This window comes from Dermochelys coriacea, chromosome 4 (assembly GCF_009764565.3).
Source record: "Dermochelys coriacea isolate rDerCor1 chromosome 4, rDerCor1.pri.v4, whole genome shotgun sequence".
NCBI lineage: Eukaryota > Metazoa > Chordata > Testudines > Dermochelyidae > Dermochelys > Dermochelys coriacea.
In genome coordinates, this window is record NC_050071.1 from 30,081,511 (window position 1) to 30,097,017 (window position 15,507).

General features: G+C 41.6%; 1 protein-coding gene across 4 annotated transcripts in view; it reads right to left on the minus strand.

Moving 5' to 3' along the window:
- Positions 1–508: 508 nt before the first annotated feature.
- The window catches only part of MANBA (mannosidase beta), a 76,692-nt gene continuing 61,693 nt past the window's right edge, over positions 509–15,507 (minus strand). For all 4 annotated transcript variants that reach the window (XM_038398461.2, XM_038398458.2, XM_038398456.2 and 1 more), the window contains 3 exons: positions 5,674–5,816; positions 3,260–3,517; positions 509–1,044 (listed from right to left, as the gene is read on the minus strand). In XM_038398461.2, the coding sequence (XP_038254389.2) occupies positions 820–1,044; positions 3,260–3,517; positions 5,674–5,816 (626 nt within the window). In that variant the 3' untranslated portion in view covers positions 509–819. The remainder of the gene's footprint in view (positions 1,045–3,259; positions 3,518–5,673; positions 5,817–15,507) is intronic.

Here is a 15,507-nt window from a genome sequence, read left to right on the forward strand (position 1 = left end):
TCGGCCGATCGCAGCTCCCAGTGGCTGCGATTCGACGCTCCAGGCCAATGAGGGCTGCGGGAAGCGGCGCAGGCCAAGGGACGTACTGGCTGTCCTTCCCGCAGCCCCCATTGGCCTGGAGTGGCCAACCGCGGCCACTGGGAGCCGCGATCAGCCAAACCTATGGACGCGGCAGGTAAACAAACCAGTCCGGCCCGCCAGGGGCTTTCCCTGAACAAGCAGTGGACCGGCTTTGAGAACCACTGCTTTATATTATTTGTAAGTTTTGCTGTTGATATCGTTTCATTAAACCAAGAGCGAGGAATGTACAAATGACAGCGTGAACTACACATTCTGTGATCAGTTTATCTGCTATCTCTTAATCTTTAGTTATATTTAAGGCTAAGATTTAGTCACGGATATTTTTAATAAAAGACATGGACAGTTCCTGGGCAATAAACAAAAATTCACGGCTGTCACCTGTCCATGACTTTTACTATACCCCTGACTAAATCTTGGAGGGAGGGGGGAACCACAGGGGAGGGGCCACTGCTGTGGGCACATGTCTAGTGTGGGCTGCTGCTGGCCCAAGCGGCTGGCTTCAGAGCCTCTCCAGCAGCAGCCAATGTGGCTGTCCCCGGAGCCAGCTGCTTGGGCAGCCATGGGGTCAGCCACACTGACCACCACAGAAGTCATGGAGGTCACAGAAAGTCACCGAATCCGTGACTTCTGCAACCTCTGTGACAAACACGGAGCCCTATTAATACTCCTTTGAAGTTTTCCAGTTTCTATTCTGCTACCACTACAGAAAGCATTTCCTATAAAGGACATGGGATTTCCTCAGTAAATGTCCATCAGTGAAGTCAAGCTGAGTGATTTTTCGAGTTCCTCAATGCGGATAGGCTCCCACGGATAAAACACCACAACTTTTCTCTTCTCAGTCATGAGAAAGCCGTTGTCATTAAACCTCCCTGGTATATTACCTACATCCAGCCAAACAAAAGGAGTGATTGCTGTGGTTTGCAGAACAAAAACATACAGGTCACCTTGCTGAGAAATAGTGGCCTGAAAGAGGAAAAAAAATAAAATTAGTATTATTACAGAAGTCTGCGTAGTAAAAACAACTTCACCAATCAGTGTAAAAGTTGTAGGCCAGTATAATGGAAGGTATTTTGAAAATACATTTGTTAAAATTATTTTTCTCCTCTCCACCTCCTTTATGGAATGTTCTATATAATTTAATAGGATAAAGCCGAAAAGATTCTATACAAAGCATCCCAGAAACCTACAGAACTTAACAGAGATTTACGGCCTTGCTACAGAATACTATAGGCTGGTTTAAAAATTCTATCGAATGTTATCGTTGTTTACTTTCCATAAGGACAGTTCCTCTAAAAATAATGGGATAAATTCTATACTGATTTACACCCAGAGCAATCCTATCATAGTCACAAGGTGCTAGATAGATTTATTCCAGTGGCAACACATTTCTCTCAACCTATACATTCAAATATTAAGGTTGTTGTCCCTTCTTGCTACATCAGTAATAAAAATCCGTGGAAGTAAAAGAAGAATAAATCAGGGCAATGCAGCAGGTCACCTACTGCTAGTGTAAGAAAGGAGGGTCTTTAAACTATATTTAGAATTGATATATAAGGCATGCTGTGAGATCTCAAATAGGTTTAACGTTTTACTGTTAAGTTTTCAGTAATAACACTCTGCACAGTCTAAAAACACAACTAGATACATTTTCACTCAACATTTTTCTTTTACAGAAGCATCTCTCTTCTGAACATTAATGGTACATTAAAAATCAGCAAGTTTCATATTTAATATGTACTAAATAAATGTTATGACAAAAAACTGCCTTATTTTTTTTTAGTTTGTAAGAGAAACTGCATACGCTGGATTTTTCTGTTTTCATGGTTAGATTTGCAGTATATTTTAAATAAGCTTTTGAAGTGAAACCTACCCCAGAACAAAGATACAAAAAGTAGCATTTGTGTTAATAAAGATATTTTAAAATGAGATTATGATCTGAAAAGTGACACTGTAAAAAAAAAAAAAAAGCCACCTTTTTACCCAACAGATCTTCTACGTACAAATACTCTAAATCATATTTGCTTACTTTACTGACAAAATTAATGTTATGTTTTTCTCCTGCTAGACAACACAGCTATGGGAGTATGAGCAGAATTTGCATAATCAAGAGATTCATAAACTAAATTCTAACTGCAGAGCTTTTATTATTGGCGATGTCAGCTAGAAAGAATCTATCTTTTCAGATTCCAGATTGAATTTGTAGTCCTGTGTGAAAAAAAAATAAAATAAAAATAGGTCAATTCTTTTTCTGTGTATATTGGTGTAACGGAGTTATGCTGGCGTAAGAGTGATGTGAGAGGAGAATCAGACCCACTTTTTTATTTGTTAACTGAACAAATCTGATCTGGAATCACAGAGGCAACACAGTGTAAACCCATCCTGCTTTTTAGTGTCTTTTCCGTGGCTACTGAGGAAGAGTTTTCGAGTAAGGAGGCACGGAGAGCAGCAGCAATGGCAGTCAGAGTAACATGGTAGGAAGGGAGTCTGAGAATCTAAGGCAGCAGGCAGTTCTGGGGGAAATAGCCAATAAAGTAAATAATTATACTTATCACTTATATTGCTTTTCATGCAGACACAAGGATTGAAATGATGTACAGATATTGGAAATAACTGTAAAGCCATTATGCAAATCAGAACTCCTCAGCTGGAGTGCAGAATTTTGTATAATGCAGAAACCACCACACAAAGTTGCATGTCAGTCATGCCACAGCATCCCTGGGACAGCAGAGGCAATTCCATTGTAATACCATTACCAATAACTGGTATTCTGTGCGGCATTTACCGTATTACTAGCAGTTAACGCTGGAAACTGATACTAATCACAAGTTGGAATGTCTGTCACAGTGCCATTTGTTAACTGGGGACAAAAAAAAGAGACGAAGACGGAGACGCTGCATCAAACAAGTGGGATGTACTCTGATCGACTGAAATGCAGCCTTCATATAAAGGGCGGGGGGGAACCCAGTGATGTTTTGGCATTTCTTCAGAAACAACCAGTGAAGAAGAAAAAGAAAAACTCACTTTGAACTCCTCTGTGCAGAGCTTCAGAAAAGCTACTGCCAAATGACTGAAGAGCAAAAGACATCCACATTACAGAAACCACCCCCACCCCTCACAACTCCACAGCAGACAAGCTTGGCAGGACTAAAGAAAGTAACTTGGGACAGCTGGTGCTTACACTGAGCTGTGCTTTCTCCAATCCCACCGCATCCTTCAGCGAAGATAGGAAGTGAGAGTTGCCAGAACTATGGAGATCGCCTTTTCCCATAAGGTAAAAAGTGACAACACAGCTTTGCCTGGTACAATTCCCACATCTTTTCAGCAGGTCATTTACGGGCTCCTTGTAAATTGGGGCAGCACTCCCTGCCTTAAGGGTCACACCCTCTTTAGCAAGGGTACACACTGGCTCCATAGAACTCCACTGGTGCACAATGACCTGTGAGAGACATTAAGGGGGTCAAACAGTTAACAGAGAAAAGAATACCTCTACAAAAATATCCCCACATCCCAGATTTTTCAGCTACTCATAGAATGAGACATTTTCCTGGAAGTACATGGCACATAGCCTCAAGGTGATTTCTACACCAGACTAGAAGAGACTACGCAAGGATTAAAATAATAACAAATATAAATATTACCCATTTTATTATTTAAACTAAGCAACAATTCTGTCTCAAATAGCCTGAACATGTTGATCTTTAGGACATGCTGCAAAGCTCTTTTCTAGCTGATGCCAGAGGTGGCTGGATTGGAGTGTATTAGGGACTGGAATTGTTGGGGTAAGGGTTTATTGCCTCCCCTCCCTTTTCTGGTTCAGGAAATTGCTGGTTGTGCTTATTTAAAGTTGACCTGTATTACCTGAGACCTGCAGAGATGCCTAGAGCTTTTGTATAGAGAATTTTAATATATTTGATCAATAGAAATGACAAGCTGTGATTTTAAGTGGAATCCCTGGAATTGTGTTAACACAATGAAATACACTTTGCCAGAGGACCTCATTTGTATCAATAGGAACAGCCTCCTGTACAAAAACTGTGATCCATTTGGCTTACTTTTAGCATGAGGTAACTGCAAAAGAGCAGATGTGAAAGAATCCTAACATCATACAATGCATGAAGAGGCACTCGACCACAAGAGGTGCCAGCAGCCAGAAAAAGATCCAAAAGCTCCTCCTAATCGCTCTTTTTCACAAGTTTAAAATGTTCTTGAACTGCTAATCAAAAATCTACACTAGAAGTGAATACTAGACACTTGCCTCTCTAACTATACCAGAGCTTTGGAATTACAGACACAAGCTTAAACTCAGACCCGAGACAAGCAGCTCCACGAAGTGCAGCTCTGCTCTGAAAAGTGGCTTTGTAAAAACAGCACTGTGTTTTTCACGTTGATTATTTTTTTGCAGCTTACAAGAGTTTTTTGTTATTTGTTTATTTTTAAACTGCCACTCTTGTAAACTGAAAGAATCTGCAAGGTCTTGCGGACAGGTCAGTGGACTGAGAATCAGGAGACAAGTTCTAGTCCCAGCTCTCCCAGTGACCTGCTGTTTGACCTGGAACAAGTCACTACTCCATTCTGTGCCTGCTTACTTTCCCACCCTTTGTCTGTCTTGTCTATTTATACTGTAGATGTTTCAACTCAGGAACAGTCTCTTGCAATGTACTTTTATACAGTACTCAATACAATGGGGCCCTGATCTCATCTGGGGCCTGTAAATGCTACTGTCATACAAATAATAAATAATAATAAACCAACCAACTATGGAATCTGAAAGTCAAACAGGATTCTTTCTGGCCCACACATAAGATTGCCCTTATATACATGTGCATAATCCTACAACCTTCTGTGGGATCACTCAGATGTAGCTTGGGGCATAATTTTAAGATAATAGGGTTGCATAGGAGGCCTGCAATTGAAATTTAGTTACCAGTTCTGTTGATGCTTCACAAGCCACAAAATAATCCACTGTATTTTCTCAGAGTTGCATTGGTTCAGGAAGGCTAACAGTAATTATAAATAATAATAAAATAAAACAACAACTTTTTTCACTAGGATCTGCAGATCTAACTCTGAATATACCCAGGGCCTGAATCTGTAAACTGAATTACAAAATGAAATTTTTTAATTTGTTTTTTATTTAAACTTAATCACCTTTTACATCTGGACTGTATTTTAAGTAGAGTTATTATTTCTTTACCATTTAAAATTTAAGACTCAAGGTTCCTTCCAGCCTTATTTTTCTATAATTCTATGATCCTATACACTGAGGTAGCACCCTAAGGTTAGGGCTCAACTGCGCTAAGCACTGTACAGAGATATAATTAGTGACAGTCTGTGCCCCAAAGAACTCTCAGTTTAAAAAACAAGACAAAATAGGAAGATTAATTGCACCCATTTATAGCAGGACTCAGTTTAGCTCAGAATCACATTCCGAATAGACTCTCATAGAAGCTGAAACACTGGTGCAGGGAGAGCTGATAGGGCTGGACGTGGACTTACTGGATCGCTGTTCCATATCCAAGCACTTATTTATATTTTTCTATTCTTTTCCCTAGCAGGAGGTGACCTTTTTGACAGACAGAAGGCAGCACTTACTTGGAGCGTCAACTCACAGTCTGAATGAAGATCCGACACACCGTAGATGTACAGCACGCCGTCATCTTCATATCCCACAGGCAGCAGTGGGGCAAAGAAATGCTGGGCAAAGTAATGGAGCATTTTCCACTTGCCCCCATACTCTGAGTATTAAAGAAAGCATGTTTCAGACACAATATGAGATTGGCTGTGAACATGTAGGGCATGATCCCGCCCCAGTGCATAGGTTATGATACTGCAATTTCCTCTCCCCGTTTCTGGTGGGCCTGGCCCACACCAGGGTCTGGGGGAGAGAAAGGTAGGAGCTATGGTCTGGTCTTCTCCACACCTTTTCTTACTCCCTTTGGAGGAGCATATGCAACCTTAGGGGCACAAAGAGGAAGCAGTTCCTGCACTCTCTCAAGCACAGTAATTGCAGCTGTCCCAGGATCTCGTGTAAGGCAAACGCAGAAAGATAGGAGGCACTTTATGCCCACTCTCTCCCCTTTCTGTATACCCCCACAAGGACCCAAGACAATCTGGCCTATCGTGTCGTGACCAAGAATTCAATTGTTTTACATAGGTTGACAGTAGTAATAACTGAAGCTGAGGTGTTTGCTCAGACCCTCCCCACTAAATTTACCAAAATAGCAAAGTAACCCAGAAAAAAAATCAATCAAAAATACACTGTTATATTAATGGGCATGAGAAAATCTTGTGGTGTTTTTTTTTGTTTGTTTTTTTGTTTTGTATTTTTAAACCAGCATGTGGAGTTTTTATTTTTCGCGTCACTGATCCAGGCTTCTGATGTTTGGCCCCTGGTGAACAGTTCTCAGCAGCCCACACTCCCACTGGCTGCTGCCCAGAGGCTGTGGTCCCTCTCCGGCCAGTCTGTGCTGTCCCAGCCGGCGGGAAGGCAGCGCCCTCACTTGAAGATCTTTCCCTGGTTGAAGGCTTTGCTGACGTGTTTGAATTCGCCCTCCCATGTGAAATACTCCGTGACCAGCTTCTTGCACTCCTCATGTCTTCATCCATCTTCCTCCAGGTATAGGACTCATAATCCACTTGCCAGTCAGGGCTCAGCAGGAAGGTCAGCTCCTGGCCACGGAAGACCCAGATGCCGGAGATGGTGCTGTCGTTGTTGGTGACGAAGAGGACGACGCTGGAAAAAGCATTCTTCCGCAGTTTGTCCAGGTGCTGGAACATACCTGTGATGAGGTTGCAGCTCATGAAGGTCTAGCTGATGTTGCTGGGTTTACAAATCTCTCCGATTCATTTTGAGGTTCACAATATCAGTTTGAGTTCTACAAACCTTTGCGTCCTGTAATTAACATTCCTCTCTGGGTGATTCAATTAAAATAAAAAAAAAGCATACATGCTATACATAGGGATAGAAGAATCACCACTACAAAGGACTGGCACAAGAGTGTACCATGTATTTAGCATGTATAGTTAGACAAAATCTGCTGTCAGTTATGCTGTTGCAAATCCAGAGTAATCCATTGTCTTTAATAGGGTTACTACAGACTTACACCATTGTTAATGAGAGATTAATCTGGCCTATGCTATTTCACTTTTCATCAGAATCTCCCTCTTCCCATTCTCTTGGTCAGTTTTTGCAATTCCTCCTAAACAAAACATAAACCTGTAAGCCTGAGTCAGACTTTCAAACTCAAGAATCCAAGTAGACTCAAAATTAGGCCCATCTGTAGAAGTTACCTCTATTGTTTGGGTTTTTTTTAAATAAAATACTTAAACATACTGTATGTGCATCTTCCAGTTTACTTTGCCGGTTTAGGGAGAGCTGTACTTTATTACTTATTATGCTATCAAAAATTCAGCCATTCACAGATTAGAGAAACCATCAAATATCGTCTCCTCACAAATACCACCGAAATCCTGGTATAAAGCTGAGCATGGTGGGTGAGCCAGCCATAGTGGAGTTTTCCCAGGTGTGATACTTCCAGAAAAGTAGTCTTGTAAGAACACTCATTATGTAGCATTCTGAAAATATGGATCTTTGTGTCAATGTCCATCTTCTCCCTACTCCTTTCCCATCTAGGTCAATATTTTAATGTTAACATTTTAACTCCGCCCTTGCTCAGACATATATCCTCTCCACTGGCATATCACTAAAAAGAGGCACCAACTCATCTGCATAACCTTATGTTGAAAGAACATTATACCCTGTCCAATTTTGGTTTGTAGCTTTTCATCAGAGATAACACGAACAAAGCTCATGATGTTGGAAGATATTTGCAATAACCAAAAGCTTCTGCTTTGCTTTGGTGCTTGTTTAGAAGTACTTACAACTTTGTACATTTCAATATCCTGGGCATTATCCCTTAGACAGCCTTGGTTTCTAAGTTATGACACCAAAGCGTGGCCATTGTAGGTTGACAGCACAGGGAAGAACTCCAGTTTTACCATAATGCTGTTGACTTGCATTAAGGGGTGAAATCTAAAAAGGGTTTCTGGTGGGTTGCTGAGCCTAGTCGCTATTCAGTACCAGATATTTCATAGAGCTTCTTCAAACATACAAGTCATCGGTAACTTTATTATAAGTCACTTAGCTCAGACAGTGTGTTGGTGCTGTCTAGTACACAAAGATAATCCCAATTCTGAACCGTTTACAGTCTAAATGGCAGACACACAGGGAGACAGGAGGCCACAGTAAAATTCAGAGATGGGGCTAATTCTGTGGTTCGTTTGATTTAAAATTACACATGCTTCTTGTGGGACTTCAGAAAACCTGAATGAACAAAAGGAAGTGGAGGCTTGGACTGGGAGTAGCTGGTCCAAAACAAAGCAAAATGCGTGACAGCTTCTTGTTTCTAAAATGGAAGCCTAGATGTATAGACAGCAAAGAACAATATATTGGTATTCTCTGGAAAAAGGGCATCCCTGCCTATGCTCAGGCTTTTTGAGTCAGGGGAGGCAGTGGAGCTCTGAAGCCTTCAAGATTGCCATGAGAATCTCAGGGATTTGGGCAGTCTCTGCAACAGGTGCCTTTAGCCGTAGGTTTCGAACAGAGTCTGCTGCAAGCTCAGACTAATTTCTGTGGCAAGGCCCATGTTTTCAGTGGAACGCTAATTTAGCAGATTGGAAAGTCTGTAGCAGCTTCATTTACATTCTGAAAATTAAGGCTTTTATTGGATTAAAATATGAAACTGAAGCATATCAAAGAGCATCCCCTGACATTTAGCTTGATATTAAATGCAATTTATTTATGCTAAGCCCACGTTTTCACTTTTCAATATGCCACAGATTTGTGAATTGATAACACAACTGCATCACAGAAATCGTCTGGGGGAAAGCTAGTGGTTTTGACATCCGGTTGGTGCATATACCAGTGGTGTGGGAAGTGCAAGATGACTCACAATTGGGGGATAAAATCAATTAACTGGATGTTTTGGCAAAACTGATCAGAAATGAACTTGTTAACAATACTGACATTTAAACTTAGCATTGGCTTTCACATCTCATTGACATTAATGGGAGAAGTGCACACCTCCCCAGCTACTGTTTCAGGTTCTCTGCAGACCCAAGCAGACACCACTACATCAGTTACACCTTCTCCATGTTTTAAAGTGTTGTTTTTCCCTGTAACCAAAGACCAAATAAATGTTTTTTAAATAATACAAGACAACAGCCTACATGTTGGAGCACAGTTCCACAGCAAGGGATGGATTGTACAATTAATTCTGCAGCCAAGAATCACAGAATATTTGGAGCCATTACTATGGCTGCTGCAACTGTGACAGTGACTTTTGGTAGAATTGAGAGATGAGCTCTCTTCATGCCGGCTACAAAGTAGACAGCTCAAGTGTTTAAGCCTGACTGTCTGGATTTACTTAAAACAGATTTCTTGATGTAAAAATGGCAGTGAGAAATCTTGGGAGGGAGCAGCCGGTGGGAAAATTTCTGGCTTTAACCATTCCTGTTGTAGGCAAGTATGACATGGGGCAAAAGCTATTTAAAAACAAACCTGGGAGTAGTTTTCTGTGTTTAAATGAACTGTTGTTTAAATCTGAGTTCCCAAATCTATTCCAAATTATGACATACACAACAGGGACTGTACTTTATATCACATCACCACATTCAGAAAAAGATGTGATGACTCACTCTGGAATAAGACATCACTGCCCAGATCTTTCACTGTTTCCTGAAGCCTTTTCATCTAACATCTAGAAGAAGAGCAAATAGCTTTCTTCACTGTAACGGATTCTAAATTAATTGCTCAGCGCCATTTAACACAACCCGAGAAACATACTGCTGAATTCTTTGCTCACATCCAATCTCACAAATTTAAATCTATTTTTTTTTAAACCCTGTGGTTTCAGCTCACTGGAAACTAAGTATTGGACCCACACTTCTAACCAATTAAACTCAGCAATCTGTGAAACTCGATAGCTGAATCAGATACCTCAAAGTGACATCTGTGCAGGAAGGTGCAGAAATTCCAGCTACAGTTTAGCATTCTTCACTGAAAACACACCATAGAATCATAGAATCATAGAATACCACACTGATGCTAAAGCAATCAATGCAGCACAAGTGGCTCCAAAACCATAATCAAGCATTCAAAATCTGAAGAAATACATTGACTTCTGAAATAATGACAGGTTTCAGAGTAGCAGCCGTGTTAGTCTGTATTCGCAAAAAGAAAAGGAGTACTTGTGGCACCTTAGAGACTAACAAATTTATTTGAGCATAAGCTTTCGTGAGCTACAGCTCACTTCATAGATGCATTTGCTGGAAAATACAGAGGGGAGATTTATATACACACACAGAGAACATGAAACAATGGGTTTTATCATACACACTGTAAGGAGAGTGATCACTTAAGATGAGCCATCACCAGCAGCAGGGGGGAGGGGGAAAGGAGGAAAAATCTTTCATGGTGACAAGCAAGGTAGGCTATTTCCAGCAGTTAACAAGAACATCTGAGGAACAGTGGCGGGTGGGGTGGGAGGGAGAAATAACATGGGGAAATAGTTTTACTTTGTGTAATGACTCATCCATTCCCAGTCTCTATTCAAGCCTAAATTAATTCTTTCCAGTTTGCAAATTAATTCCAATTCAGCAGTCTCTCGTTGGAGTCTGTTTTTGAAGTTTTTTTGTTGAAGGATAGCCACCCCTCAGGTCTGTAATCGAGTGACCAGAGAGATTGAAGTGTTCTCCAACTGGTTTTTGAATGTTATAATTCTTGACGTCTGATTTGTGTCCATATATTCTTTTACGTAGAGACTGTCCAGTTTGACCAATGTACATGGCAGAGGGGCATTGCTGGCACATGATGGCATATATCACATTGGTAGATGCGCAGGTGAACGAGCCTCTGATAGTGTGGCTGATGTGATTAGGCCCTATGATGGTGTCCCCTGAATAGATATGTGGACAGAGTTGGCAACGGGCTTTGTTGCAAGGATAGGTTCCTGGGTTAGTGGTTCTGTTGTGTGGTGTGTGGTTGCTGGTGAGTATTTGCTTCAGAATGGGGGGCTGTCTGTAACCAAGGATTGGCCTGTCTCCCAAGACCTGAGGGTGGCTATCCTTCAACAAAAAAACTTCAAAAACAGACTCCAACAAGAGACTGCTGAATTGGAATTAATCTGCAAACTGGATACAATTAACTTAGGCTTGAATAGAGACTGGGAATGGATGAGTCATTACACAAAGTAAAACTATTTCCCCATGGTATTTCTCCCCCCCACCCCACCCCCCACTGTTCCTCAGATGTTCTTGTTAACTGCTGGAAATTGCCTACCTCGCTTATCACCATGAAAGGTTTTCCTCCTTCCCCCCCACCCCCCGCTGCTGGTGATGGCTCATCTTAAGTGATCACTCTCCTTACAGTGTGTATGATAAAACCCATTGTTTCAGGTTCTCTGTGTGTGTATATAAATCTCCCCTCTGTATTTTCCACCAAATGCATCCAATGAAGTGAGCTGTAGCTCACGAAAGCTTATGCTCAAATAAATTTGTTAGTCTCTAAGGTGCCACAAGTACTCCTTTTCTTTTTATTGACTTCTGAAGGGAGGCAGAGAGTCACATGCAGACAAGAGGGCTTCACTGTGTTTTCTTACTTTCCAGGTAAATGTTTTTAATATATAAACAAATACTTAATTCTCAATTCTCTCCCCATTTCAAGAAGGAACACACTTCCACTTCATATGGAAGATTATGTAAACCCCTCCATGGCACCTCATTTATGAAAGAACAAATCTAAATAAAGGAAGTATTCATCAGCGATACCACCGTGCAACCTAAAGAGATACAGAAGTATGGTTTTGAAATGCAAAGAAAACTAATTCCAACATTTGCATTTCAAAACTCCCTCTATGCATCGCCTAATTAAATGAAAATTAAATTTTTCCTCAATCCACTGACAGAATAAAATGAAACAAAGGGACAGCAGTATCTCTGCTGAGCTTCCTTTCTGAAAATTGACATTAATAAGGCTGGTTTCAGAGTAGCAGCCGTGTTAGTCTGTATTCGCAAAAAGAAAAGGAGTACTTGTGGCACCTTAGAGACTAACAAATTTATTAGAGCATAAGCTTTCGTGAGCTACAGCTCACTTCATCGGATGCATTTGGTGGAAAAAACAGAGGAGAGATTTATATACACACACACAGAGAACATGAAACAATGGGTTTATCATACACACTGTAAGGAGAGTGATCACTTAAGATAAGCCATCACCAGCAGCAGGGGGGGGAAAGGAGGAAAACCTTTCATGGTGACAAGCAAGGTAGGCTAATTCCAGCAGTTAACAAGAATATCAGAGGAACAGTGGGGGGTGAGGTGGGAGAGAGAAATACCATGGGGAAATAGTTTTACTTTGTGTAATGACTCATCCATTCCCAGTCTCTATTCAAGCCTAAGTTAATTGTATCCAGTTTGCAAATTAATTCCAATTCAGCAGTCTCTCGTTGGAGTCTGTTTTTGAAGCTTTTTTGTTGAAGTATAGCCACTCTTAGGTCTGTGATCGAGTGACCAGAGAGATTGAAGTGTTCTCCAACTGGTTTTTGAACGTTATAATTCTTGACGTCTGATTTGTGTCCATTCATTCTTTTACGTAGAGACTGTCCAGTTTGGCCAATGTACATGGCAGAGGGGCATTGCTGGCACATGATGGCATATATCACATTGGTAGATGCGCAGGTGAACGAGCCTCTGATAGTGTGGCTGATGTGATTAGGCCCTATGATGGTATCCCCTGAATAGATATGTGGACAGAGTTGGCAACGGGCTTTGTTGCAAGGATAGGTTCCTGGGTTAGTGGTTCTGTTGTGTGGTGTGCGGTTGCTGGTGAGTATTTGCTTCAGATTGGGGGGCTGTCTGTAAGCAAGGACTGGTCTGTCTCCCAAAATCTGTGAGAGTGATGGGTCGTCCTTCAGGATAGGTTGTAGATCCTTGATGATGCGTTGGAGAGGTTTTAGTTGGGGGCTGAAGGTGATGGCTAGTGGCCTTCTGTTGTTTTCTTTGTTGGGCCTGTCCTGTAGTAGGTGACTTCTGGGTACTCTTCTGGCTCTGTCAATCTGTTTCTTCACTTCAGCAGGTGGGTATTGTAGTTGTAGGAATGCATGATAGAGATCTTGTAGGTGTTTGTCTCTGTCTGAGGGGTTGGAGCAAATGCGGTGATATCGTAGCGCTTGGCTGTAGACAATGGATCGAGTGGTATGATCTGGATGAAAGCTAGAGGCATGTAGGTAGGAATAGCGGTCAGTAGGTTTCCGATATAGGGTGGTGTTTATGTGACCATCGCTTATTAGCACCGTAGTGTCCAGGAAGTGGATCTCTTGTGTGGACTGGTCCAGGCTGAGGTTGATGGTGGGATGGAAATTGTTGAAATCATGGTGGAATTCCTCAAGAGCTTCTTTTCCATGGGTCCAGATGATGAAGATGTCATCAATGTAGCGCAAGTAGAGTAGGGGCATTAGGGGACGAGAGCTGAGGAAGCGTTGTTCTAAGTCAGCCATAAAAACGTTGGCATACTGTGGGGCCATGCGGGTACCCATCGCAGTGCCGCTGATTTGAAGGTATACATTGTCCCCAAATGTGAAATAGTTATGGGTCAGGACAAAGTCACAAAGTTCAGCCACCAGGTTAGCCGTGACAGTATCGGGGATACTGTTCCTGACGGCTTGTAGTCCATCTTTGTGTGGAATGTTGGTGTAGAGGGCTTCTACATCCATAGTGGCTAGGATGGTGTTTTTAGGAAGATCACCAATAGACTGTAGTTTCCTCAGGAAGTCAGTGGTATCTCGAAGATAGCTGGGAGTGCTGGTAACGAAGGGCCTGAGGAGGGAGTCTACAAAGCCAGACAATCCTGCTGTCAGGGTGCCAATGCCTGAGATGATGGGGCGTCCAGGATTTCCAGGTTTATGGATCTTGGGTAGCAGATAGAATACCCCAGGTCGGGGCTCCAGGGGTGTGTCTGTGCGGATTTGTTCTTGTGCTTTTTCAGGGAGTTTCTTGAGCAAATGCTGTAGTTTCTTTTGGTAACTCTCAGTGGGATCAGAGGGTAATGGCTTGTAGAAAGTGGTGTTGGAGAGCTGCCTAGTAGCCTCTTGTTCATACTCCGACCTATTCATGATGACGACAGCACCTCCTTTGTCAGCCTTTTTGATTATGATGTCAGAGTTGTTTCTGAGGCTGTGGATGGCACTGTGTTCTGCATGGCTGAGGTTATGGGGTAAGCGATGCTGCTTTTCCACAATTTCAGCTCGTGCACGTCGGCGGAAGCAGTCTATGTAGAAATCCAGGCTGCTGTTTCGACCTTCAGGAGGAGTCCACCCAGAATCCTTCTTTTTGTAGTGTTGGCAGGAAGGTCTCTGTGGGTTAATAAGGCTATGACTAATTAAACTATTTCAGATATTTTTTGGGATGATGTTAGTTGTTCTGTACTTAAAAAAAAATCATGCTTATGTTCATCACATCAGATCATCTGTCAATGCATCTGTACATTGAGACATTTTACTAAGTTTTTTCCTCCTCCTTTTTAAAGTACTTATTTTGTAAGAATTTGTCAATTATAGCGAAATCCAGAAAAACAAACATTAAAACACTATAAGCTTTCGTGAGCTACAGCTCACTTCATTGGATGCATTCGATGAGGTGAGCTGTAGCTCACGAAAGCTTATGCTCAAATAAATTTGTTCGTCTCTAAGGTGCCACAAGTACTCCTTTTCTTTTTGCGAATACAGACGAACACGGCTGCTACTCTGAAACCTGTCATTAAAACACTACGTTTCTACAGCATAAGTTCATGAAGTCTAGGAACCTCAGCGTTAAGGCTGTACTACTGTCTCGGCTGACATCATGAGGCCAAGGTAAAGCAGCGTGTTGTTTAAAAAGACAGTTTCACTATAGTTTGTTTCCTCTGGTTTCTGAGGTGGAGGTCTTCCACACAGGAAAAGGGAAGAGAAAAACTTTAAGAAGCAAAAAGATGTCCCTGCAAAACCACAAAAATTGGCAGGTGGACCCAGGGGCAGGTGTAGAAAAAACTACATTTACCTACTTTTCATAAACTGACCATATTCCAACATTTCTTTAACTGTGAACTTCTTCTCTGAAGCATATATCAGTAAACTAAAACAATAATTAAGAAATAACTGAGGTTGAAATCATAGATAGGGCAATGGACTGGGATTCAGCAGACCTGGGTTCAATTCCCCGTTCTACTACTAACCTGCTGGATGACCCTTGGTAAAGTCACTTTACCTCTAGTTTTCCCATCTGTAAAATGGGGATAATGATGCTGCCTCTTTTGTAAAATGCTTTGAGATGTAAAGATGATAAGCATCATATAACAATTAGGTAAATGTATTATATACTTCCACAGAACAGTCC